Source organism: Callorhinus ursinus, unplaced genomic scaffold (assembly GCF_003265705.2).
Source record: "Callorhinus ursinus isolate GAN/ISIS: 27379988/994484 unplaced genomic scaffold, GSC_fseal_2.0 scaffold13, whole genome shotgun sequence".
NCBI classification, from domain to species: Eukaryota; Metazoa; Chordata; class Mammalia; order Carnivora; family Otariidae; genus Callorhinus; species Callorhinus ursinus.
The window spans coordinates 6,429,655-6,457,243 of record NW_027397075.1 but is presented as its reverse complement, the minus strand read 5'-3'; the positions used below and the strand labels follow the sequence as shown (position 1 = coordinate 6,457,243).

The 27,589-nt window shown below is 43.4% G+C and overlaps 1 protein-coding gene across 2 annotated transcripts; it reads right to left on the bottom strand.

The window, feature by feature from the left end:
• Positions 1-1,676: 1,676 nt before the first annotated feature.
• On the bottom strand, positions 1,677-27,012 carry ZC3H7A (zinc finger CCCH-type containing 7A). Of its 2 annotated transcripts, XM_073899499.1 has the most exons (23): positions 26,896-27,012; positions 25,570-25,671; positions 24,428-24,467; positions 22,464-22,661; positions 21,058-21,216; positions 20,728-20,808; positions 20,582-20,620; positions 19,902-19,935; positions 19,131-19,414; positions 17,097-17,301; positions 15,940-16,004; positions 15,189-15,375; positions 14,046-14,207; positions 12,987-13,183; positions 12,607-12,707; positions 11,984-12,165; positions 11,253-11,329; positions 10,268-10,401; positions 9,754-9,859; positions 7,132-7,240; positions 5,281-5,414; positions 3,421-3,584; positions 1,677-2,592 (listed from the first exon to the last, which is right to left on the bottom strand). In XM_073899499.1, exons 2-23 carry the CDS (start codon positions 25,635-25,637, stop codon positions 2,403-2,405), a joined length of 2,916 nt encoding a protein of 971 aa, XP_073755600.1. In that variant the 5' UTR covers positions 25,638-25,671; positions 26,896-27,012; the 3' UTR covers positions 1,677-2,402. The 2 variants fall into 2 exon arrangements, with proteins under 2 accessions (XP_073755600.1, XP_025711302.1); XM_025855517.2 differs by lacking the exon at positions 26,896-27,012 and having other exon boundaries at positions 25,570-25,710.
• Positions 27,013-27,589: the final 577 nt, after the last annotated feature.

Below are 27,589 nucleotides of genomic sequence, written 5' to 3'. Positions count from 1 at the left end.
GATTTAAAAAGGCAGTTCATTTTCTCTTCTCTCTCTAGACATTTTCGTGCTGCTCTGACACCAGAATGTACTTCTGAAACTGATTAAGTTCATTTCTGAACACACCAGGCTGTCAGGGTCAGGCTACACTGCTCTTCAGGGTTCCGTCAGCCATAACTTGTCCACATCGACCCATATCTGAGCTTTCATAACCACTTTTTACACCACGGTCAAGTTGGTGGAGTCTGAGAAGGGGGCGGGGAGAGTATATGTTGAAATCATGCTCATTAACTTTTAAAGCTTCTAAGCATTTACTTAGCAAACAGGATATGCCTGACAAGGTACAGGTTGGCCTGCTGAGTCTTAAGTGCCATGATGATGATGGCAGTCGTGCTCGCGAGTCCGTACAGGCCCCGGGGAACATAGCCTGGGCGGTCTGGACAATGGTGGCTGTTTCTTGGAGACCTTGTATCAGGACCCCAGATTTGGCTTTCCAGAACTTGCTATTCTTCCCTTGCAACAAATACAAGAAGTCTATATTCTAATCTCTCCAGGCCAACTAAAGAGTTTTTGAGTTCTCAGCCACTCACAGGATCTCAAACTAAGTTTCTAGCGTGGATTCCAAAAGTTAAGACAACCGACTTTTTTATCTGTTAACTGAAACAGAGCACCAGAGACCACTTTTTAACATCTGCTTTCCTCCCTGGGGGGAAAGAAAAAAGAGTTTGGAAGAAAGTACAACAATGAAAAAATGTAATGAAAGCCATCAGACTAGAGACCTGGTAGGAAAATAACACGAGTCTATTCTACAGAAAATGTCACCCATAACAGATTATCTGTTGGGCAAATAAGATGCACTCCTAATGCATCCACCAAGTAAAACTGGTCCCAACTGCCTTCCCGCACATGGAGGCAAAACAAGAGTCTCTCCTGTCTTCAAGGAGTCACAGGCAGCCTCTGGTTCTTCTAGATGTTCTACTTGTCTCACCTCACTACCGGCAGCTATATCCTCCTCTCCACGGTGGCCGGACTCACATACAGGAACCAAGACCCTTTTCCGTTACCCCCCTAAACCCACTCATTCAAGGGCGTCACAAGGAAGTGACTTTGTGTGAGGGTTTGAAGGCTTGGCACATCACAGCCCAGCAGATCCCTGTCTTCCAAGCCCATCCACCACTCCCCCCGACCCCCATCCCCAACAAGGACAGAGCACTGGTAACATCCTCAGGACATAGCAGCCCCCCACCCCCACCCCACACCCTGCAGACAACTCTTCTTCCTAGTTCACCGCGTCCCAGCCTCTGAAGCAGGTCAGGGTCCCAGAGGACAGCTTAGCTCTGTCTTTGTGTCTGCCGGCCATCCTGCCAACCAACAGCCCTATTGAGACCGTTGTGCCAGTCATCTGTGGAAACCCATGGCCCACATCCTAGCTGGCTGTTTGTCTCCTTGCTACTCATGCATCTGAATGTAACACAGAAGAGCCCCAGAAGAGTTAACATGTCACTGAACAAGAGAAGCTGCTTATCAACCCAAATCTGGGAGAGAGTGGGACAGAGTGAAAAGACGCTATCATGTCTAATTTGCATACTATCACTAATTGCTTAAAGGCATTAAAAAAAAATCAAAACTGTGATTTTGGGGCCCATTTTCAATAATTCTTTGGGGGGGGACAACCACACCAAAAAATGAAAGACATCTATATATAAAATGTTTATTACAGGCAATATTGGTCCATACACTACACAATACCAACAGTACAAGTGTAATCTTTCAAAATCATCATTTAAACAGCAAAAGACCAAGAAATAAAATTTGAATCAACTGATTATTTTTTCAAAATAGTCTCAATGCACATTATCCTTAGTTCCCTTATTATAGTGAAACATACAAATACAGAAAAATACCCCATTTAACATGTACTAGTGTTAAATGGTTATTTGGCTTAAAATCTGAGTTAAGAAAATCCTTTTTAGCAACCTACGTACAGATAAGTAGCAAACTTCATTATATTAAACAAATTTGTTCCATTTAAAACATGTGAAGAATTTCATCCATCATGTCTTCTGACCCCTAGCGCAAGTGTCTACTCTCTCACCAAGATGGTTCTTATCTGAAGGACCAACTCAAGGAGTCGTCTTAGACATAACCTTACCCTCTTCCCCAACACACTTCATCCAAAAGTCTGTTCAACAGATGGCAACAGGGTAGCGGTCACTTCGCCATTTGATGCCAGTGGTGCCATGAGAGCATGGCCAGACCTGTTAAACAGCGCATTTTCCTACCTACTGTGGGTTGCTGCTCAGGAGGGACGATAGACGCCAATACAAGCAGAAAATCTGCAGCTCCTCTGCTACGTGCCTTAGAACACCTTCAATTTTTCTGGTCAATGCTTTGATTAGGTAACATACATAAAAGCCAGCATATTAGTTTAAATCTTTAAACAAAAAACTATATTTTCCAAAGTCATTATCATTTGGGGCGATTAAGTGATCTTTTCTTGCTTTGTTGAGCTTCATCTTTAGGGCATCCCTTCTTTCTTCCCATTCATGGAGTTCGGCGTTCCCGTGTGCAAATTTACAGCCATTCCCTTCTGTGCAAGTGCCCTTCATATACCTGCAGGGCGAGTCAGCGTGGGTGGTGAGCGTCCCCAGGTTATTTATACAAACCCAAAAAGTGCGTGCTTCACTAGCTTGGTGATTTGCATAAAACTTTTAGTTCAAAATCTTAAGCCTAGAAAAATGAACATTAGATAGCCTTGACATCTACAATGGAAAAAAAAATAGCCCTTTTAAATGTATTTGGTGAGAAATACTGATTGATGAAGGGAGGAAAGACTGCAGTCCTTCCTGATGCAGGAGAAAGAAATCGGAAGTGATGCTACGTAAAAGATGTCTTCAATAGTTTGGGGTATCACATGGATCTGAACTGGGAAATTACATACAGACAGTGATTTGACAAAATGAGGAGCAATTCCAAACTATCTGGTTTTTTTTGCTAAAACATCTTCTAAGGCAACTTAAACAAAGGGGCGATAGTAACCTCTGGGATGTGCCCTCTGACCTGAGTCGGTTCCATATATGCATTGGAACAGCCAGTATTCAGAGGCAGTTTCCGAACCGACGAACATCCCCTGCAGGGCACCTTGTGGTTAGCCACTCACCCCTGACAACTCAAAGATGGTTTGGGCAAATTGGAACAAACATACATCTCTCCTCGGTTATCTTAAGACATCTCAACCCCATATGGGCAGGCTAGTCAATCTTTTCATGTAACCACAGAAGAGTGAAGAAACATCCAAGGAGCAACTAACACTTCGAGCCCCAATCCAAGCACCCACTCTCAGACCTCCTCACCCCCATAACCTCTGCCCACCGCCAGGATGACTGAGCGAGTCACGTGACCTAAGCACTCTCCACGCAGGAGGTTACGAGAGCTACGTACCTATCACAAATACTAAAATACCCGGTTGGAAAGCGGTGCTGCCAGCAGTACTGGTCGTCCTCGGTGTGAAAAACCTTCTCCTTGTGCTTCTCAGAAGAGATGTGGCCTTGCCACTGCTTCTCACTGTTACAGTTCTTGCCGCACATCCAGCAGTGGAAGTCCGCCTAAAGTGCACGGGAGACACGCGTCCCGTCAGTGGGTGTTGTCTGGGTCCCTCAACGGGCCAAACACGGTTTGGAGAGGGCACCAGGGCTAGAAACCCAGACTCTATTCTCGGGGAGCCCATCTGGGGGGGGGGCGGGGGGAGCCGGGCCAGAAGGTAAAGCTCAAAGTCAAAGTCAGAAACTGGACCGAGAAAAGGATCCCAGCACTGGGAGGAGGGCCAGAGCACAGGCAGCAGAGGGCAGTGTCCAGCGAGTCTCTGCCTGAGAGGTGATGGGGGCTGGTGCGCAAACAAGGACGTGTGTAGGGAGGACAAGGGGCCAGGTTCACATGAGGACCCTGGGACGGATGAACACTGTGAGGACCAGCAGAGAGGACGGGAAAGCCCGGAGCTCTCCAGCTGCAGAGGGACGAGCAGCCTTGCCATTCAGGGCACATGAAATGATCTCCTACAATGGGCCAGGACTCACGCCAGGGACCAGGGAAGCCCAGATACTGGGAGGACTCGTTCCCCGGGGCACAGACCTACACAGAAGGAACTGTGTCCTCGTCGGTGGAAGACCACCACAGATGCAAGCTGTAAGCATCTGGGCAGTGTTCCCCAAATGCCCTGGGAAAGCATCATTTGCAAGTGGGTAAGAAGAGATTCCTGGAGACTTCCCATGAGACTGTGACTCGCTAGATCGGGGGGACAGATGAAGATCTACCTGATTAAACAGCCCAGGTAAATCTCCCAACCCAGCAGGTCCAGGTGACCCTGCTTTGGGAACACAGGAACACTTGAAAGGTGGCAAGGGAATCAGCGCTGTGCCTTGGCAGAGGAGGTGGAGTTCAGAGGGCACATCCCAGGCACACGCGTGGGGGCAAGGCCAGGCCACAGACGTGACCCAGATCCAGCAGAGTCAATTATGGGGAGGTACCAAAAAACAAAACAAGAAATAAGGAGCGGGATAACGCATGTGCCTATGTCCCCTTTAAAAACACAAGCCAAGCAGAACTATAGCTTAGGAATAAATAATGTCAAAGATAGGTAAACATAGCCTGGATTTTTGAAATACACACTGGATCTTGCCCCCCCAGGGATGGGGGACAAAAGGGGTTCCAACTCTATCTGTAAACATTTTATTTACTTCACAAAAGCAAACACAATGAACTGTTAACATGGTGGGCTCAAGATAGTCATTATACTGTCCTCCTCACTCTTATAAAAACTTTTAAAAGAAAACCCAAACAGTAAAAAACCACAGAGGACTTCAGGTATCCACAGAACCCTGAGGCAGAGGCCAGACGCTGGCAGGTAAGGAGAGAATGCGGCGGGGGCGGGGGGCGGGGGTGTGTGAGCACCCACGTTTCCAGAGCATCTTCTGAGGCCCGGCTTCAGCCTAAGTGTCCGGGACCCACCCTACTTCACTTACCCATCACGACCCCCCTCCGGGATGCTCATTAACCTGCCCAGGGCCACAGGCTCGTAAGGAGAGGCCCCAGCATTTAGGCTCCAAATTCTCTGGCTCCAAAGTCAGCAAAAGGATCAAGGAAAGGATCTGCTAGAATCGGGGGACTTAAGTTTAACGGCCCAAGGCCACCAGAGGGAGGTGGAGAGACGGGAGGAGGGCAGGCAGGCAGCCAGCGAGGGCACCAGGCTTGAGGGAAAGAGAAAGAAAGGAAAGGCTCCATCAGTGGTGGAAGCGAAGGACTCACGGTAACTTCAGCGTAATCTGTTGGCATGTGAATTTGTTTTCCGTTTTCCTTGTTTGATTGACTGGCAACATCATCACTTTTTTCATTTTTTTGACTCTTTAGCCAGAGTTCATAAAACTGCTCCATATCTTGTACTAAAGAAAAATGAATCACTTGCAGCAGCGGGAATGTAAAGACACCACTGAAATACACACAGGACCATGCACACCTTTTCTATCAGTTGGCATACATTTTCGAGAGGAAAGTGAGATGGCAGAACGGAGACGGGCCACATTAGGCAAGGGGGAGGGGCCCTGTCCGGGGGGGGGGGGAACCCTCATGGCTCTGAACCTAATTCCGGACTGTTGAGAATGCCAACATTAGCTTTCAAGATGAATTAACTCCCTGCATTTGCAAGAGCCTTTGGGGGTGCTGAAAAGTCAGAAACCATTAAAAGGGTATTGCTTAAAAAAAAAAAAAAAAAAAAAAAGCACCTCCCACTGCTTCATGTTGCCCCCAGTAAAACACTCACTATCACCTCCGTAACTATATGGGCTACTAAACACGGCTCGGGGGCCTGCAGCAGATACACTCCTGTCTACCAAGAAAGACCAGAAACTCACTACTACTAGACCGAGATTCTGACCCTGACGGGAGCCTGTCACTCGAGCCACCGTCCCCGAGGACCCACATGCTGGGGTGCCATTCACAACAGCACAACCGTGACCAGGTCCTGGGCAGTGGCTACAAGCTGCTTCCTACAGTAAGAACAAGTGCATTCGGCATGACTATCAAGTGCGAAGCCAGGTTTCTCGACCTCACTGCTGGGCCAGCTAATTCTCTGCTGTGGGGGGCTATCCTGTGCATTGCAGGATGTTTAACAGCATTCCTAGACTCTACACACTAGATGCCAGTAGGACACCCCGCCCAAGTCACGACAACAAAAACGTCTCCGGACATTGCCGAATGTTCCCAAGGGAGGCGGGTGTATGTGGCAAAATTCATCCCCGGTTGAGAACCACTGCGCTAAAAAAAAATCTGGTCATGAGGTTAAGGTCAAAAATCGACTTTGCTGCCTGCACAAGTGTTTCTAACAATATGTCATCAGACTAAGATGAGAGGCCACCTAGAAATCCTTCTCCATCCACACCAGTTGGAGCAGGAATCATTGCAACAGCCCTGGTACGCAAGGACATCTTCGGTAAGGCCCAAGAGTATGTCCCTCCTCCAAGCAAGAGAGTGAGGAGTCCTGTCCACACAGGTCACGGAGTGTGAACAACAGTTAAACACAGCAGGGGACATGCTTCAATCTGACTGGTTCTTGTAATTCAGAGATTGCAGATCTTAGGCAGTTGGTAAATTTCCATCAGTTTCCTAGAGATTAAACAACAATCCCCGTCCTTGCAGTAAAACCTCTCCAGTCAAAAGTGAAAGGCTGTCTGAGGCTCCTCTCAAAGACTCCCATGATCAACTTGCAGTTTGACCAAGATAAACATTCTCTCCTCAGGCCTCTGAATCTGGGGCTGTTCTACCGGGAAGGCCTCCTTGAGGAAACCTTCAATTCTAACCTGATTTTTTAGGGGTGCCTATTCACAGCTGGAGCAGATGGTCTGATTCAGTCAAGAAGGACTGAACTTCCCAGGCCACGTTTTGGGAACACGTCTGTGTCATACAAATACTCCCATATATTTGTATCTGGCTCTGACCGAAGCAAACACAGATCAGATGTCAGGCTCTACTCCACTGACAAAATAGCACAATGCAAACTACTCCCTGGGTTCGAGGTGAGCTGGCATATGTACAGAGAGGAAGGAAACTTCCCAGCAGGCTAGATTTCACGGATGTCAAGCCAGAGGTAAGAGAGCAACTTACTCCCATTCTCCTTCATGTACGTCCACACTTCCCGCTCCTCAGGACTATGAGCAAAGGAACAGTTCCCAACATACTGACATTTTTTCCCAGAAGCAATATGATTACACAGCTGTTTAAAAAAAAAAATGAATATGCTTTAAGACAAGAGTACAGTTAGTAAAACTGCCTAATTTTTACATTTAAGCAAAATAAGCGTTATTATCTGTGCTAACACTGAGTAACACAATTATTACATAAGATTACTTTGAATGAATTCAAACTGACTCTAAGCCCAATATACACGAGATGATATTAAGCTTTCTTATCTCAAAATTTTTCAAAAGAAAATCTCCAAAAGAAAAAAAACAAAGTATGGAACTAGGATATGGAATATTTTCTTATAAGAAAATGTCTACAAACTCCCTTATTCAGAGTACCTGCTTTTAACACAGCAGAGCATTCGATCTCCACAGTGCAAATCTCTGGCCCCCTCAATCTGACAGCAACTCCTCTCCCTGCCTAATCCCCACGGAGCCTCCTTGTCAGCTCCTGGGAGGCAGTAAAGAAACTACGGACTACTCCAAAGGTCCTGAACAGTGTCAGGAAAAATCTCAGACATTTAGCTTACTTATAACCCATTCTGGTAGCTAACCTCAGCCATCATTTGTTCGATATGCATTGTCTGGAGGCAATGAATACACGAGCCAGGCCATCCAGTTACATAGCGTTCAAATATTACCTCTTCTGGTTATTTGCATTGTGTTTTTACTAAGTAAATACAATGAAACTGGTAGGAAAATAAGGTGACAGCGATCAGCAAAATGTAGATGTCTCTAAGAACCACAACTATCAAGAACTAAGAAAACCTCCATCACCAAGACAGCTCATTCTCAAATATCAATATACTTGTCTTTATAGAGCATTCTAGTACAATTAATTGTTAGCCTACTTTGTGTTTCAACAGAGGCTGGCCCTATATGTTAGTTTACATAATATCAGATACTTAGCATCAGTTTTTGCTAAAAATCTAAAAGCAGTCAGTCCTGAATACTGCAGGTTTCCTTCCTTGGACCAATGTCAACGCCCCTGCCCCCCGCCCCCAATCCTCTGCATAAAGTGAAACCCCAATAAGTTCTTAGGCAGGTATTACTAGGGAAACATTTACCATAGTCTCTCAAAGTTCAATGATAAGGAGCAGGGAGAAGAGAAGATAAAGGAGAAGGCCGGCCACTGTGCTGGGTTTTTACATAACACCATCTCATGTAATCTTCCCTAGGACGTAATTATTCCCATTTACAGATGAGCAAACTGAGGCTGAGTAACTTGACCAGGGCCCTTCTGGCAGACTCTGAAGCCCATTCTCCTTCCACCTCACCATACTGTCTACACACATACACACACAGAGTATTATTTCTTCTTTTAGAAAAAGGATCCCTTAGCAATACCTAGTATGGTAGAAAAAAAAGAGGAAATGAGCTACTGGTGCATTGCACGGCAATACAGCACGTCCGAGATTAAAGAATAATCAGTAGTCCCAGCAGCTGAACTAGAATCGTTCTCAGTCACCTTTGTTTTAACAAAGAATGAGGAGTACACCCGTAATCTCCTCTTTTAAAGCCTAAGATATCCACGGTTCCAACAAACCTTCTTCCCCTCCTACAAGGCCCACCAATTCAATCACTCAGATCCCCAAGTCTAAAACCACTGTGGATGAAACACAAACATACCACCTCCTTCAGAGACTGACCTCGTAACCTGTGTATGTTTACAAAATGCAAGGTACCCTGGGCGACAGGAAATTAACCTGCCTCTTCCTCAACTCTCTTGGGCAAGTCAGAGAGGGGGCATCATTTCCAAGGGGACTCTGCAATCCACCTGCTCTGCTTCTGTGGGCAAACAGTTCTCTCCTTCTGTCCACCGTCGGGGCAGAAAGTTTACTGCCTGTCAATGCTCCAAGTGTCTCTGTTTAACTCACACAATGACATCCCCCCAGACTCACTCCAGACTCTCTCCCTTGAAGAGTCAAGTCCAGAGCCGGCTCAAGGGGTTTGCTTGGACAGTTACCTTCAAGACCACGGAACGCAGCAGAGGGTATGGAGCAGAAACGTGCCACCTCATGAATGAAATACGACCCTTTCAGTTGGTCTGGTACCTTCTAAGGGTTTTTTGAAGAACACGTGCCTCGAACACTGACCACTTTTCCTTTGGGTTACTTTTAGAAAATCCTATAAAGTGGGGTATCTTTTAGCTAATATCTATTGCTTTAGTCAAAGAAACTTATCAGTAGCGTTCATAGTAACAAAAGGCCTTGAGTTGGATAGCAAAGCCTAGGAATCAAGTTTAAATGAAATCCTCTCCTACTCACTCCCAAAGTAATTCATCTGAAAAATAAGGTAGGTCATGCCCATAACTATTTCTTGAGTCCACCGTCTATTTCCTTTCTGCGAGTAACTCATCCAGTCCCAGTCAATCTGAAAACTGTCACAGAACCACACATACAAAAGGGGAAGGAAAACAAGAGGACCATTTAAAAATTCTGGTATTACGACGAGCACTGAAGTTCCAATCTGAATCACTACTACTTTCTAATGATTTGAAATGCCTAATAAAAAAAAAAAAGTGGCTTAAAAGTTACGTATGTACATCAAACTGTAAAGGCATTTGTTTCTTTGTGGGGAGAGGACGGATGTTCATCCACTTCTTACGTTCGATGGACATCACTCTCATCGCACGCCGATCTCTGGTCCACCTAAGAAACATGGAGTTCAGAAAAAACAGAGACACACTGGCACAAGGCATAATATAAAGGGACAGGTACAATGTCCGTACCTGAAGGACCAGAGATTTTTTTCTCAACCCTTCTAAAAGAAATGCCTTATGATTCTGTCATTGCATTTCCTATTATTTTAACAGACATTCCCTAGGAATCCTGAACAAAGAACTGATCAAATTCAGAGAAGAAACTACCAAATTCTGTTGAATTCTTATCTATGAAATCGTAAAAATCTCTTCCCTTTCACTTTGCAATTACTCCTACGTTATCTACTTTGCTCTGCTCTCTTCAAAGTCAATCGTTTTTTCTTCTATGTATGATTTTATACCCATGTAACAGAATTATGAAATAGGCATTGTTTGCACACACTCACACACTACTTACGAGTGCCTTGCTTTTGCACTACAATATTTTCTGTTTTTGTCTGGTTCAATGACTTGGCCATTTCTCAGACACTGAGCACACACAAATTTTATCTTCATATTAAGAGATCCGGGCATTATTTGATTGCCAAGTACCTGAAACAATTAAAACATAAGTTTTACTTTTAAGAGAACACCAGTTTTTTGAGAACAAAATACTGAATTGCCAGGTATTTCTTTTCTCATAATAGCATACATACAATTTCTGATACTGTCTGGTTTGATGAGTTGACCATTATATACACTATCGGAGACACTGAGTAGATAACTAAATCTCCAATTCTCCACCCAATGCAAGAGAATATGATAGGTGCAGATTACAGACACCAAACCTCAACTTATGAAAGCCAGCTCTGGAGGGTGATAACCAGGATTCTGTGGGCGGGGAGGTAGTGGATAGAGCAGTCCTGCCAGGTGGGAAGCAGGACCACAGACACAGTCTACCTCCCGCACTCCCAGGATCCCCACAGCCCAAGAACCCAACTGTTTTGCCAATTAAACTGAGTAAGAGAACTGTATCCTACAGCCTTGGCAGGTATTATGGGATGCCTACTTTTTTTTTTTATTATTATGATCAACTAAAATTTGGGATTTTTTTCACATTAAGAATAAGTCAGTGAACAGTAAGAATGTAAGTGGACTAGAAGTATAAACTGCATCTGGGGCACCTGGGTGGCTTAGTCAGTTAAGCATCTGCCTTTGGCTCGGGTCATGGTCCCAGGGTCCTGGGATCGAGCCCCACATCAGGCTCCCTGCTCCAGCGGGGAGCCTGCTTCTCTTGCTCTCTCTCTGTACCTCCCCCCCAACTCGTGCTCTCTCTCTCTCTCAAATGAATAAATAAAATCTTCTTTTTTTAAAAAAGTATAAACTGCACCTGCCAACAAGTGGCATCCATGCAGTCGCTCCAGAAAGGACACCAAATGCAGAAAGTACACAAGAGAAAATACCTGAGCTCCAGGTACGTTCGCTTCCAAATTTTGCCAATATCGTTTAGATTCTTGAGCGATAGCATCATGTGAGATACCTGGGAAATGTACAAGCCTTCCTTTAGGTTCTCCCTCTTTGCATGAACAGTCCACCCATCCAATCACAGACTCGATTCCCTCATTACCCCCCATGTAGCATAATCTGCCACCAAAGATGAATGCATGTCACATCACTCTTTTTCACAATGGATATTTACAAATATAGCTCTTGGTGCGGTCAGAGGAATCTCTCTTCCTCACAAAAGCACACACTACATGCATGAACTCGTACCAGCAAGTCACTACATGAGGCTATACTCAAAATAAGCCACTCTAAAAATGAACAGTGATAGCTTAAAGCTAAGGATAAAATCAATAGTTATGTTGCCATATCACGATGAGAGAGAAAAGTCTCTGATACTGCTCTCTGCCAAACCCTGATTGCTTTTGAGGAGACCTTTTTTTTTTTCCACTTAAGTTTTTTAATTCCAGTAGAGTTTACGTACAGTGTTCTGTTATTTTCAGGTGTGCAATATAGTGATTAAGCACTTCCATCACCCTGTGCTTATCATGATAAGCATGCTCTTCATCCCCATCACCCATTTCATGTGCCCCCCCCACCTGCCCCCTGGTGACCATCAGTATGGTCTCTAGAGTGAAGAGCCTGTTTCTTGGTTTGTGAGGAGACATTTCTTCATCATGCACAAACCTACCTGTTTCATTTTGTAATATCCAGACTTTAAGTTCTACAAGACTATGCGCATAAAAGCACTCATCCTCCCTTAAACAGCCATATCGAACCTCATGTCGACATAAATCAAGCTGACACTGACCATGAAAAGAACGTATTTTGGAGTATTTTACTGTTGTCTCTCGCAAAATGTGGACAAGGCACCTAAGAAACAAACAGAGTGATGTATTATTGTTCTGCCAAAGCCTGTTCAAAAGAAAACAAATACAAATATATACATACATCAGGTCAAGCTCTAGACTGAAAATACATCTTTAAAATCTTTATCAGAAAAAATAAATCACTTTATGCAATTGTTGAATTAATGGAGGGGGAAGATGACTACACATTAAGCCATAAAATATTTAAATCCATGTCATAAGAAGCCACAAATCAATAATGCTTTTCTGTAGAAAACATCAATAATTCATTTAAAAATTCCCAGCAAAATATACTAATAGACATTTTTAAATAGTCATCATCTTTCAAAACAGCGACAACAGAAGAACAGGGCTAAGATGCCTGGGGAGATACTACTCTGGTTTTATTTGGATCTAAAAACAGAATCTATTGTGTCACTATAAAAATTAGAAACTACCAACATACTTATTGTCTTCAAACTCATGCTTTGTAACCGGGTGAGAACAAGAAGTAGAATTATCTTTATTTCTTTTACTTATCATTCTAGGCTTATGATCAAAACATTTCTGGAACAGACAGAGAAGAAGAATTACCACAACAACATAAAACAAAATAGAACTTTTGTACCATACTTATTATGCACATGCTTATACATTACATACTTCTACTGATTAATATTTAAAATAAGGTTTTTGTATTCTTTTGGATCCTAGTAGTAACTACCGTTGGCTGAGTGAATGCTCCCCATTATGGCCGGACCAGTGCTCAGTATTTTCTACTTCTGGGCTTGCAAGTCAGAAACTCTCACCGATTCTACAGCAGAAAATAAGGCTCAGAGACAGTACCTCACAAAGGAATATGAATTCTCCAAGATGCTCTTGGAGAAGTTTGAATACGGTGAGGTTGATCTTTCCATTGCCACCAAAGAAAGCCTCTCTGCTGAACGCCCCTTTCCGCTCCAGCGTCCAGATGTCTATCTCTTCTTGGCAATAAGCAAATGTGCAATGGCCTGAGTATCTACATTCCTCCTCAGCAGCAACATCTAGAAAGACAGACAATTAAAAGACGGTGAAAACATGGCCACTGTTTTTTCAAAGCCAGTCAATATTAAACATGTTTAGGGCACCATCTGAGTTTCTCGAACAACTCACGGATAGCTTCAAGCAAGGACACGCAACTTACTGCGCAGGGATGGTCCTGGCTCTAAAACAACGGCACACGAGCCTGAATTATTTCTATTTCTGACAGGGAAAAGACTTTGATTCTCTCATGTACTCCGTCTAAGCTTAAAAAATCATTTAAGGACATTCAAAGCGCGTTCAGATGAAGCAATCTGACAAAAATGAATCCACAAAGTTCTCTCAAAAGCAACCTCAAAGAGCAACCTTCTCAAAGCCTTAGTTCAGTGTTCTGACTCTGTTTAGACTAAGTCCGGGAACTTCAAGTGTGAGACAGTTTTCCGTTTGAAACCTGGTCAAAGCCTGTTTCGATAAACATCAAGAAAACAGACACTGTGTAAGAAGTTAAAGACAGGGGTGCCTGGGTGGCTCAGATGGTTAAACAGCTGACTATCGATTTCGGCTCAGGGTCATGGGATTGAGCCCTGTATTGGGATTTACGCTCAGCGAGAGTCTACTTGAGATTCTCTCTCTCTCTCTCTCCCCCCCCCCCCGCCCCCCACCCCTGCTCACACCTGCTCGCTCAAATATTAAAAAAAGAAGTTAAAAACAAAGGTAAAAATAATAAATAATAAAAAAATACAAATGTCTCAACCCAAGGAACTTGCTACAATAAACTCTACCTACACACTTTTAGTAACAGTAATAGGGGAACCATTAGAATAAATGTAGCAAATCATTTATCACTTATGTCATGCATGCCAATTAAGTAATTACAGTACATACCTTTACATATATAATACGGTCCTTCATAATTTGTTTTTGTTGGTCTTGGACGTATTTTTTTCCATGATTTGTCATCAACATTCTTTATTCTACCAATTAAAATATCCTTCTTACATTTATGATCCATATTAGCATGATAAGTGAAATCCATTAACTTCGGGCCTGGAAAAGATGTGAAAAAGGATTGCTCGAAGGCACAAAAAGTAACGTTTCATTTCACAGGCACATTTACAAGCAGATGTGAGCAGATGGATACTGATTATTACATTCCCACAAAAATCCTATTTTTATAACTCCCAAATGTAAATAAGCTACTGATTTGTGCCTCTTATATGCTATCTGTCAGAGAACACAAAGTTTTATTAGACACCAGTGGCCTCAAAACATACCCTTATTTAACTACGAGGACAGGAATTCTTATGGCTTCTAAAGGTAAAGAACACCATTAAATACGCAACTAAGAAAGAAAATGAATTTGGATCCAGTTTAAGATAAACTGTGTTTCTATCACCTGACTTAGGGGTAAAGACATGAAACAAACCAACAGAAAAGACTTCAATTTTATAAACATTACATCAAATATTGGTCTTAGAACGCTTTTTTTCTCGTTCTTGCTTTATTTGAAAATGATCACATTCTTGGGGGCCCTGGCTGGCTCAGTAGGTAAAGCGTCTGCCTTCAAGCTCAGGTCATGATCTCAGGGTCCTGGGATCAAGCCCCAGGTCATTGTGCTCCCTGCTCAGCGGGCAGCGTGAGTCTCCCTCTGCCTCCCCTCCCCCCCCTGCCCCCACTCATTCTCTCTCTTTCTCTCTCAAATAAATAAAATCTTTAAAAAAATGATCACATTCTTAAACATGTATGTAGAATATAAAGAATTTCATAAAAATTTCAATAAGATCTCAAAATCAGGTAGATGTTCCATTCCATATAATTCTATAAATGAAATCATTATCAAATAAGAGCAGACTTATCCTATTAGACTCCAAGGGGCCCAAGTCAATAATTGCTGCTTGCTAAGCAAGAACTCAAATAGGGCTGGGAGAATCACAGTAGCTGGTGTTTTCCACGCCTACTGACGAATTCCTAAGAACTCTCAGATGGGCTAGCTTATTAATATCGTCAGCTCCTTTGTTTGGTCCTGACCTGATTTTACAAAACAGATCTGACAAGCTTGTCTCAGTTCATGGGTTCCTTCGAGGGGATGTCTTGGGGTCACTGATGAAGGTGGTTTAGTAAGTGCACTTCCAAAAAAGTTTCCGAAGTCATTTCTGGGGTGGCTTGAAATTCCCAGGAAACTCTCAGAAGCAAACAAGGTGCCTGGGCCATTCATCTGCAAGAAGAATAAGAAAAAAAAAAACAAAAAACAGGAAAAAAAAACAGCCAACAAATATTGCACTATCACTAAAGATGGAAACAAATTTGTGAAAATACGACATTCTTCATCTGCTGAAATCCGTACTAGTCTGTCCTTGCTGCGCTTCTATTTAAAAAAAAAAAAAAAAAAAAAACGGTTTCTTTCTGTTTTCCTCTCTTTGGGTCTCTAGGCCCCTCCCCCGCTGTCTTTGATCCTCCGTGCAAAGTTGTTAAAAGTAACAGGTAACTGTTCTGCTTCGACAGCACAGCACACGCATTTTATCCGCCCTGATCTCAGCTTCCCTGTTTGGTTTCTGCTGCACTAAAGCCTCCTCCACGGTCTGCGACAGACCCCGTCTCACACACAGAGCATTTATGACCGGATGCTCCAGGAGAGTCTTATTTTACCGCTCTTTCCCCCAGCACACGCAAAATGTAAGGGAGACCAGCACGGCCATTCAAGTCAGTCAGTTACTTAAGCAAAAGGCCTCCGTTCACGTTTAAGCGACGACGCATTTACAAAAGAGGAAGTGACACTTACAAGTAAAAGGGAAGAATTACTGCTGCTAAGCGCTGTTCCCTCTCTAGAAGTGGAGGTGGGCAGATCTAAAATAATAAAAACACTTCAACAGACCTTCTCATTCTAATCATGCAACAAGAACATCAGGGCATCAGGGCTCAGGGGCTGACTACGGCTTCCCCGCGCTACTCCCCATCCTCACTCGTGACACCCAGACTGGGCAGTGGACTTCCCTCTGGAGACCAAGGGCACACACAACCCTCCAACACACTTATATAAAGAGCTGTTCTCGGAGACGTGAGCTAAAGCAGGGCCTACGGAGCAGGACCAGTTAAAAGGACTAAGAAAATAATTCATACGCCAAATGGGAACAGAGCCTCTCCTTTTCAAACTACGAAGCCGGAACTCGTCACAACATGAAGGAAATTAGTAAGGCACGATGACTTTCTCTATCTCAGTCTACCACTCGAGTAATATGCTCTCTGCCCTTCTGTTTCACACTAATTTTAGGTTTTTCAGGTGTCAATCTCTTGAAAGCAATCGTTTTGATTTTTCTCCCTTTAACCATGTAACAATGCCTTAGAAAAAATCTGAAGATTGTTAGCATTATTGTTTAAAGTATATATTAGACCTGGAATTACGAAAACAGGAGTCAGACCAAAAACTCAGCAACCCCTTGTAAAAACTAAGGCACCAGGCAGTGCACTGACCTCCAGGGATGGAGCCTGAAACAGAAAACTCTGTAAATTCTGTAAATCTAATTCTGAACAATTCTGACCCGACATTAGTCGTAACTAAGTATCTACCTCGTTCAGAATTTAAAAGGATAGCCTGTCTTTAAGATTCTCTCAGCTGGGGTACTCCTTTCTTGGAGAAAACATTAAAGTCATTTTGCCCCTCAAAACAACAGACACCCAGCTTAACAAAGTATCTTGTTTAAGAAAACAAACCGAAACGAGTGCCCCGTACATCCCTACATATTCCTATGCTTCCTGAGCTCCGGAATGGCACACAGTTCAGTCCAGGCAAATTAAAACTGAAGACTGAGTTTGTATATTTTCAGCTACCCTGAAAATAATCCAAGTACCAACTCCCTAGAGTTAAATAATTGCCAAACACAGAGGATCTTTTTTTAAAAAATTAACTGGGATTATTTACATAAATGGCTCGATTCTTACCTCGCTTGGAATCACTCATTGAAAATGAATTTAAAGAAGAGCAGAAATCTTCTAAGGATGAAGTCAAAGGCGGATACAGCTCGGAGAAGGATGGTGGAGGAGCATACCTTGCACCAATCGGCAAGGTGCCCAACAGAGATGCTGAGAAGGGTATGCTGGGGGGGACACTGGCAGCCGGGAGGGCTCCTCTGACTAATGCTGATGGCTAGAAAAGAAAAAAAGATTCTATTAAAATCCAGGAAACTCAGTTACAAGTAGGCCGAACTGCTTTGAACATCAGCATATAAGGCACAAACTCTGACGCTAGGCAATTACGTAACAAAGTTGAAATCAAAATCAAGCCTCCATAGAATAATCTAGGCTACAGAGCTTAGTTCTCGGCAAGCCCACTTTTCAAAAAGGATCAAGGTCTGAAGGCCAGTACTGTTTCAAGCCAAATGTTACATTCACGTTTCATTTCCCTCTGATTCCTTCCCTTCACCCTACCCTGAGACTCATAAGAACTGGCTCTATTCCAGAGGAGTAGTGTGGGGGCTGGGGGAGAAGGAAGGTGCTCAAGGGAAGGGAGTTGCAGAAGCCAGACACCCCGGACCATCCTTCTTGGGGATGTGAAATGTACAATCTCACAAGGACAAATGGAATGCTGCCTCTCTCCTCCCCGCTCACTGTGACAATTTACTGAGAGCTCCCACGCCTTGTTAAGTACTGAGGAAAGTTACTACTATCTATTTGTTAACCTTTCCAAGATACTTCCTACCATGATGGCCACTGTACAGACCAGGAAACTGGGGGTGAAGTAAGTTGCCAAAGACCACAGAGGTGGAAAGATTCGAACCCCGGGGTGCCTGCCTTTTACATTGTACCTCCTCCCTCTCTTTCAGCCACACCGAAACCAGCTCTGAATTGCTCCCCCTCTTCCTCCTCCTCATATTATTGCTGCTGCCGCTATTTCAAGATACTTTATGGCAGCGTCAGTAAACCTTTTCTGCGAAGGGCTAGATCGTAAATATTTTAGGCTTTGCCAACCACAGTCTCTGTTTCAACTATTGGACCGTGTTGCTGCAATAAAAAGGCAGCCCACAGACAATACATAAGGGGGTGGTCGTGCCTGTGTTCCAACAAAACTTTACTGATGAACCTGAAATATGAATTTCATATCACTTTCATGTGTCAAAAGATACTGTTCTCCTTTTTTTTTTCTTCCAACCATTTAAAAATCTAAGACCCCCATTCTTATGTTGCAGGCCATACAAAAACAAGCCTCAGTCCAGATCTAGCCTGACCTTGGCTTTACAGTTACCCTGAGGCATTATCCCTTAAGCTCTTAATCCAAAAGACATGTTTTTCTTTAAATATCAAATGCCTATTCTTTTTCAGAATTTTATTTATTTTTTAAGGATTTTATTTATTTATTTATCTATTTGAGAGAGCAAGAGAAAGAGAGCATGTGCGCACAAGCGACCAAGGTTCCATCCCAGGACCCAGAGATCATGACCCTGAGCTGAAGGCAGTTGCTTAACTGACTGAGTCACCCAGGTGCCCCTCTTTTTCAGAATTTTTAACACACCCTTTCCATGCTATGTGATTCCAACAGGTGTTGAGGAAAACTGGGTCATTACTAGATCAGCGTTCCTTTTTTATTTAAAAAATAACCACTTGAGCCTGGTACCACCAGAGAAGGACAAAAGTAATTTTTAAGGTAAGAGACCTAAAGTTTAGCCTCAGCATTACCTGTAGGTAATGCTGAAAATACAGTTACATGGCAATTTTTTTTTTTTTTTAATTAAACCTGGGGCACCTGCGTGGCTCAGTTGGTTAGGCATCCAACTCCTGATTTCGGCTCAGGTCACGATCTCAGGGTTGCGGGACTGAGCCCTGCATTGGCGCTGAGCATGGAGCCTGCTTAAGAGTCTCTCTCCCTCTCCCTCTGCCCTTCCCCCACCCAACCCAGCTCACGCTCTCTCTATAAAAATAATAAGAGACAAATAAAAATTAAGCCTGGCTTCAAAAGAGAGGAGTAATGCTGAAATTTACCATAACAGTTTCATTGGCTTCAGGGGCCGAATCAAGAAGGTCATCTATTTCATCTCCAAGGACCATATCTCCATCATCCAAAAATGCTTCCGGCATAGTGAAGGGGGTCTTCCCTCCGTTTGCCAGCACTGTTGATGGCAGAGAGCTCTCTTCCACTTGCAGTGGCAAAATAGAAGTTAAGGGCATAATGGGACCGGAGACCAACTCACTTCCAACTTGGTGAGAGAAGCTGGATGTAGGCACAGAGACAACGGGAACGGCTTCCTGCCTTGGAGTTAATAAATCTGTAACACGGATAGAAACGTACTCACTCGTCCTCAGTGTACTCACAGAAGACGAGCATGAAGAGCCAATAACAGAGAAAATGAAGAGCTAGGTGAAAATAGGGAAGCGATTATAAAAATAAATGGAAAGACAATAGTAAAAGCAAATCAAATGAAAGGGTAAAAATAATTTTAAAAGTCATTTGTTTTACCCAGGAATAGACGTATTCACTTGTGAAAACGTATCCGTCTTTCTCACAGTGCCTGGGCCCCTTTCTGGCCAGAGCTGTGAGATGCTGGCTGGGCCACAGGAGGTATTCAATGACCACCTACCGACATCCAGTATTATCAATCCCTTGCGGGCACATCCAGAAGCACAAAGGTAGTTTTCGAAATTATTCTTGCTTTAATACTAACAGTCACACGGTAATCTTATCTGACGACACTACGAGACATACAATATCTAAAGCTGGTACTTTCTAGAAGAAGAGGACAGGTGAAAACATACCTGGCTCGATATCTTCCACAGAACAGTTCAAAGCCTAGAAATTAAACCAAATAACGGATCATAGTATTGTCAGGATTCTACGCTACAAGCCATCTGTCATATCTCACTCTAAGAGAGCAATGCCAAGTTCTCACAGAAAGCTGACTTCCTTCCAGTTAAGATCCAAGAAACAAACGGAATATTCGGTGCCACGTGGCTAAGCAGGGCTAGTCAATCAGCACCACCACTGGCTTCTTGTGGACACTATTTCTCAACGGATACTCAGGAACATCCCCGTTCCAGAGGGACTAGTCTAGCTGCTACTCACTCCCCAACTCACAATGGCATCCTAACAGCTCCAAGACTTACCTTTAAAAAACAACTCGTTAATTGTGTTTAACCCAATGACTCCCAAAATCAGTATGTGGCCCTGAGCCACTTTTTCTAATAAAACCTAACATCTACGAACATCCTGGAAAATGCTCCAATGGACTTCAGGAAATGCTGGGTAAAAGATATTACTTGAGTTGTTTGTTTCTTTTTATAGGACAGGAAGCTCTGGCCAATTATGTGTCTGAGGAACAAAAAGCTCTCAAAAATAGACGCAAACCAAAAACATTAAAAGCAGAACTGCCAATGCTTCTATCTGTTTTTTTTTTTTTAACAAAAAGCTATGAGTCTTACAGAAGTAATCACTTTACCTTGGGAGCCCCATCCCCAGGAACTGATTTTAATGAGAGCTGAAAGAAAAGAAAGATGCTAATTTTAAAAAATTAAGTTAAAAATAGAACTGACTCCAGGTAACAAAACAAAATGAAAATACCTCCTGCAGAGAACTCCGGCTTACCTCGGCCCTGACATATGCTTTTCTAATTTTAAATCCCAATTTCTGCGCTAATTCTTGAGTCAGTTTTACTACATGTTCATCCTGGGGGGGAGGGGGGGGGAGAACAACGAAAATGTGATTAATGGAGGCTTGTATTTACTAACTGTGAAGACAAATAGGCAAAACAGCTCTAACTCCTCTTCTGTCCAGACACTCGCTTTAGGATCACTTCCAACTCAAGCATGCAGACAGCTGGCTGGAAAATGTTAACTCTTTCCATGCCATTTCTCCACCTGGAAGCAAGGAAATGGTTATGATGGAAGCCAACAAACTGACGTATGAGGTCCATACCTGAGGCACGGCCAAGGAGCACTTCGCTACAGAGTCATAAGCCTCTCTGTATCTTCCTAAATCACTGAGAGCCTTCGATTTCCGATACAGAGCTTTGCAGTTACTGGCATTTAGACTGAGGACAGCATCACACTCTTCTAAAACTTTATCGTGGAAACCCTGAGAGGTAAAGCCAAAGAAAGTTAGCCACAATTCACTTCTTGCACTGATGCCTTCTTGCAAATGCAAACAAATGAAGATCCCGGACTACTACCCCCACCCCCTTTTAAACTCTTACGTTCGCGGTATTTTTCTAAAAATCACCCTCAAAAAAAAAAATTTTTTTTAATTATCTTCATTATGAAATTTCAAATCCACAAAAGTACATAGAATATCAATCCCCATGTACCCATCACCCAGATCAGATAAACGTTAACATCTGGCCATAAAGGCCCCAGATCTTCAAGAAATAAAACTTTTCAGACTCGGCTGCTGCCCCAGGAATCGTTCCCCTTGTCCTACTCTCTCCACTGGTTACCCTTTGTTGAAACTCATTAAAATGTCAACTGGAGAGGCACCTGGGTGGCTCAGCTTAGTTAGGCATCGGGCTCTTGGTTTTGGCTCAGGTCATATCTCAGTCATGAGATCCAGCCAAACGTCAGGCTCCAAGCTCACCAGGGAGTCTGCTGGAGATTCTCTCTCCCCCTCCCTCTGCTCCCCCGCCCTGTGCGTGCACACACACGCATTCTCTCTCTCAGATAAATAATCTTAAAAAAAAAAAATGTCAACTGGAAATATAACTCCCAAACAGCTAGCCAATGAAGAATCCACTACAGAAAACAAATCTGTGAACACCTGGGTCTTCCTGCACTTATTTCTCTTATAAGCAGACACAGCCCAGAAGCCAGACTCACATGGCAACTCTAAGGACCATCCAAGAAACAAATTATTTCTAAAATCCCGGAACATTTATCCAAAGCTGATTTTTCAAAGCCTCAGGCCCCGCATCGGGCTCCCTGCTCGGCGGGAAGCCTGCTTCTCCCTCTCCCACTCCCCCTGCTGTGTTCCCTCTCTCGCTGTGTCTCTGTCAAGTAAATAAAATATTTATTAAAAAAAAAAGTAAAACGGAAATTAGAAAGCTGATTTTTAATGTACTATGTTATTGAAAATGTTTTTTTCTCTCTAGAAACACCTTTAAAAAATCACAACTCGGGCGCCTGGGTGGCTCAGTTGGTTAAGCGTCTGCCTTCGGCTCAGGTCATAGTCCCAGGGTCCTGGGATCGAGTCCCGCATCGGGCTCCCTGCTCCGCAGGAAGCCTGCTTCTCCCTCTCCCACTCCCCCTGCTTGTGTTCCCTCTCTCGCTGTGTCTCTGTCAAATAAATAAAATCTTTAAAAAATAACATAAAATAAAATAATCACAACTCACCATATTAGAATAGCAAGCAATACGATTTATATGCAGCTTTTCAATTATTTCTTTAGGGATGACAATTTCTTCAGACTTTGCATAACCAGCGATATTCAAAGCTTCCGTGTACTGGCTTATCGAGTTGTTCCAATCACGTTCCCGATAAACATCATTGCCTTCATTAAAAAGATTTCTCACAAGAGCACGTAAATATACCTTAAAAAAAGAAAGTTACCACTTGAAGCCCTTTACGGAACAAGTCAGGCTATGAGGAAATTTTAATTTGTGTACGGAAAACTTCCCGAGTCTTCTATGTGACGTAGCAATAAACACAGCTCTAAGAAACTGGGAACTGAGACCATGCCGCCGTCATCTCAGCAAGGGCTTTATCTTGCTCGCTTTTTAGAGAGAAAATTCAATTTCTCATGAAGAGAAATGCAGCAAAATATTTGTTCACATCCCCAACTCTGTGCCTGTGAGGCATTCCTACAAGGAGAAACTCTAGGTCACAAAGATTGAGCATCATAAGGCTTCTGACTCGTATTTCTAAACTGCCTTCCAAAGGGGCAATAACGAGGAACACGTCTAGTGGTTTCCTTCACGGCACCGCCACCAGTACCGGGTAGTATGTGTGCACCTGTGTACGTGTACACATAAAACCCCTACTAATTTCTAGGTGAAAAACTGTCCCCTTTTTTATCTGCATGTCTGATTACCAACAATTTCCCACATTTTGCTGTTGTTGTTTCTATCCTTTTTGTTTGTTTGTTTCAGAGGTAGAATTTAGTGATTCACCAGTTGCAAATAATGTCCCACATTTTTATGGACCATTGTATTTCCTCTTTTGTAAATGTTTGCTCAAGTCAGCTACTGATTTGGGAGTGGGGATGTTAAACCCTTTTCTCACCAAGGAAGCACAGTATATATATTCTTTCAGTACCTATAAAAGTTCTGAAGTTTCGGTACATGTAAAAGTTCCTTCATGATTTCTATCATTGCTTTAACGTTGTAAAAGTCAAGATCAGATAAATCGTACAAAAACAGATATTCAAGTCCTCAGTCTCATTTTACGAAATTCATGTCTAAGCAGACAAAAGTAGTAAAGAACACCGAACAGATCAACCTTTAACAAGGGAGGTGACGTGTGACCCAACACTTAACCTCTCGGGAACCCGGTTCCACATGTCAGGACTATAAAATGAATTGTAAAATGAACAGTTGTTCCAGGTGCTTTCTAGCCATAATACTCTCTGATTCTACATCTGTTTGGAGAGATGGAGGGGAGGGAGAAGAAGACAGAAAGGAAACAGAGAAGGGGGAGACAGAGAGGCAGAGAGAAAGAAGGACTTCTTAGAAGGATCAAAACCCACAGAGACAAGAAGCCACAGGTGAACTAACAGTCTGTACCGACGAGGGCCTTTAGTCTAAGACCCAGGGAACCAGGCTTTCACTGCGTTTCTCACTAGTTTTATCTCTAACTGTTCCCTCTTAGGATCCAGGCACCCTTACTGTTAGATCATCCCTTCTCCTAAATAAGAGAGTGTGTGAAGTCTCCTTTGAAACATAATCTGTCTCACTTGTTTTCAATGAAATAAGAGGTAGGCTAACAGTAATTTTCAAAGGTCTCAGAGGAAAAATTAGTGCAAACTACACTCATGGAGGAAAGACAATACAGGACAACTGTCCACGTGTGCCGACAATAATGTTGTCCTATATGTGTATGAGATTGGCAAACTCTTTCTCTAAGTGCCCAGAGAGAAAATATTTCAGGCTCTGTGGGCCATATGGTCTCTGTCTCAGCTACCATATGTCATGCAAGCAGCCACAGATAGGTGTGGCTGTGTTCCAATAAAACTTTATTTATAGCAACAGACAAAGGGCCACATTCGGCCCACAAAGCCATCGTCGGGCAACCCCCACTAGACATGGTAGTTCTCAGGCTACTTGCAGAGCTTTCAGGCACAGGTGTTCCCCATCATTACCTCATATTGTTCCTGTGTTCCTGGGTACGACAGTGGTGACCTAAGGAGAAGAAACCAAGTAATTGTAATTATCAGGCTCTCGCCGGGATTGGTTCATCCAGAAGTCATTGTAAAACTGAGCTTCTGTTAGCTTGCCACGGGTCCAAAGCATGTCTGAAAGACCTACCTCTCTTTACTACCATTACTCATATCTAACTGTAGGCATGGGAAAAAGAACCTGTAACTCTTCCCTTATATTCTCTTGAGTAAGTATAACACTTTTCTTCTCCAACCTACTTCTACTAAAAGAAGGCGTAATTCCTCAAATACCAAGAAAGTTGTAAAATAGCATAGAACCACTAATACTTTGGGATTCTGTAGTACAGAGAAGTTGGTCTCCTTCCCGGGAAGAGCAGAGGCCCTTGGGCCTGGACTAGTCTGCCCAAGCTCCGGGCTGTATCGTCCCCGCCATGCTCCAGAAGGCTAGTTAGAGCCCAAGCTTCTCAACAGAAATGTTTGATTACAAAAGCCCTGCGTGCAAGTTCATTCTCAGTCACTTTTCAGTCATCAGAAGTGTTCTGATGTGATTAGGATCCAATTCCTCTCGGTCTAACACTTTCAGAGACACTAAAGGCTTTTAGCTCTAAAAATCAGTGACAGTAAGATACACTTCAGAGCGCACAAGAAATCAAAAGTACAAGAGCAAAAACTATTGCTAAATAAAAGTATCAAACTTCGGACCTGAATTAAGAGGACTTACAAACCGGACTTAAGATTTCTTAATCCAATATAAAAAAGTACAGTTGACCTCTTGAACAACACAGGCTTGAACTGAGCAGATCCACTTATAACTTTTTCAATAAATATAATACAGTACCGTGAATGTATTTTCTTTTCCTTATGACTTTCTTACCACTTTTTTCTCCAGCTTACTTTATCTTTATACAGTAAATAATACATATAACTTAACGCGTTCATGGACTGTTTAGGCTATTGGTCAGGCTTCCGGTCAACAGTAGGCTATTAGTAGTTACATTTTTGGGAGTCAAAAGTTATATGTGGACTTTAAATTGGGGGGGGGGGTCTGCGTTCCCCCCCCTCCGTGTTGCTCAAGGGTCAGCTATACTATGTGACATGAATGCAGGTACGAGTCAGGCCCTTACTGTATAAACTGCAGTCCTTCCTTAATGTTCTGCTGCCTTTTTCTTCTCTCCTCGGACACACTGGACATGTTACCCCACACATCCACTTTCTAAATGATCGATCTGAAAAGAAACGAGGCACAGAGTTACATAAGGCACGGGGCTCCTGGACCCCGATTATAAAACCTGTAATTTGCGATCCTGCCACGCAATTACTTGTGGCCACATCCCTCTCTGCTGACTTGACTCTGGGATCCCCGACGCCGAGAACCCTGGCTTAGCCGCACGGTCCCTGTTGCGCAGCACACAGAAGCATCAGGTTCTCACTCTCCTTTAAGGCTCAACAGCCATGCTGATTTTGTATGCTCCTCCTAGAGAATCTCCATGAAAAAGTCATTTTCCTCCACCCCTCTTCTCACCCCACCCCTTCAGCTCCAGGTTTTGCTTCTTCCCTTTCTATCTACATGCACGCCTAAGCTGCCACTAAAACAGTCCTGGCCTTGTTTTGCTTCTGGAAGCTCTCCAGAAGTGAAAAGGTTTCACATCCGCTTGCCTCAGAGGGAGTCTGACTTCCTGGTAAGCAGAGTGGAAACCTTATACATATTTTGTTACACAAACTTCTGAAATAATCCTTGTTGATACAACTGATAGAATAAAAAATCTGAATGAAGTCATTCAGTTGGAATTTTCTCAAAAGTAAGGGTTTACCTTCAACTTAACACTGGCAAATGTCAACACCAGTCAAAGCTATTGGTGTCTGCCCCCCCCAATCACTGTTCATTAAGCAATTCCCGGCAAGTTAAAGTAGAACCACAGGGAAGAGACCTGTGATAAAACACCATCTCCCAGGGTCCTGAACTAGGGTTTCTCGACCTCAGCAGTTTGGGCCAGACAGTCCTTTATTATGGGGACCTCCCTGTGCTCGGTAGGATGGTAGCAGCGTCCCTGGCCTCTACCCACTAGATGCTGGTAGCGCCCCTCCCCCCAGTGTGATAACCAAAAATACCTCCAGGCTTTGTTAAAGGTACCCTGGCAGGCGTGAGGAGGGGGCACAGTTATCCTGCGATGAGTACTGGGATCTAAGCCGAAGAGGACAAGGTCTCACACAAAAGGCCCGCTTGAACCCACGTGATGGATGGGGCACTTGCACCGGGGCTTCCTAGCTGAAATGTTTTAGTTTCATTATTGCTTGACATCGGCAGTTTTATTTTTAAATCTACCTGTTTCAAAGTGTAGGGGTGGGGACAAGCATTGGAATGCCCCAAAGGTGGGTAACTGGTGATCTTTTTTCCTCTTTTAAATACTGTCAGTTCTATAAATATTTTTGTCTTCTGCTTAAGCTGTTACCTTACTGAAGTCTTCATATGTGAAAGATCTATCTGGGATTGGCTTTAAAATATTCCAGCGGGGCACGTGGGCAGCCCAGTCAGTTAAGCATCTGACTCTTGATCTCAGCCCAGGTCCTGATCTCAGGGTTGTGAGTTCAAGCCCCACGCTGGGCGTGGAGTCTACTTTAAAAAAAAAAAAAATCAAATCGGGGCACCTGAGTGGCTCAGTTGGTTAAGCGACTGCCTTCGGCTCAAGTCATGATTCCAGAGTCCTGGGATCGAGCCCCGCATCGGGCTCCCTGCTCCGTGGGAAGCCTGCTTCTCCCTCTCCCACTCCCCCCTGCTTTTGTTCCCTCTCTCACTGTGTCTCTCTCTGTCAAATAAATAAATAAATAAAATCTTTAAAAAAATCAAATCAAATATTCCAGCAACCAAAAAAAAAAGTGGGGTGGCGACGAAACAGCAAAATGTGGCCAACCAGTGACAAACACATGGATTCTTTCTACTCTGTCAATATTTGAAACTTTCCCAAAATAAAACGTTTCCAAAGCCCTTGACACAAAAGGAAAATGGTATTATTTCTGGAGTTTGTTTTTCGGGTAATCTACCTTAAAGGGGGATGAGCGGGTGGAAATGAAACAAGACTGCCAAAAATATGGACACCTGTCCCTACTGGCAATGGGAGGTATATGTCGTGCCTTCTATGCTTCCAC

What these genes read in the sequence shown, in the direction of transcription:
- ZC3H7A (XM_073899499.1), bottom strand. Translation starts at nt 25,637, where the DNA reads ATGTCCAGTGTGTCCGAGGAGAGAAGAAAAAGGCAGCAGAACATTAAG. An exon ending in GAACACAGGAACAATATGAG is followed by an intron (nt 22,662 to 24,427) that starts GTAATGATGGGG and finishes TCTTTTTTTAAG; the next exon opens with GTATATTTACGTGCTCTTGT. An exon ending in GCTCCTTGGCCGTGCCTCAG is followed by an intron (nt 20,809 to 21,057) that starts GTATGGACCTCA and finishes CCTCCCCCCCAG; the next exon opens with GATGAACATGTAGTAAAACT.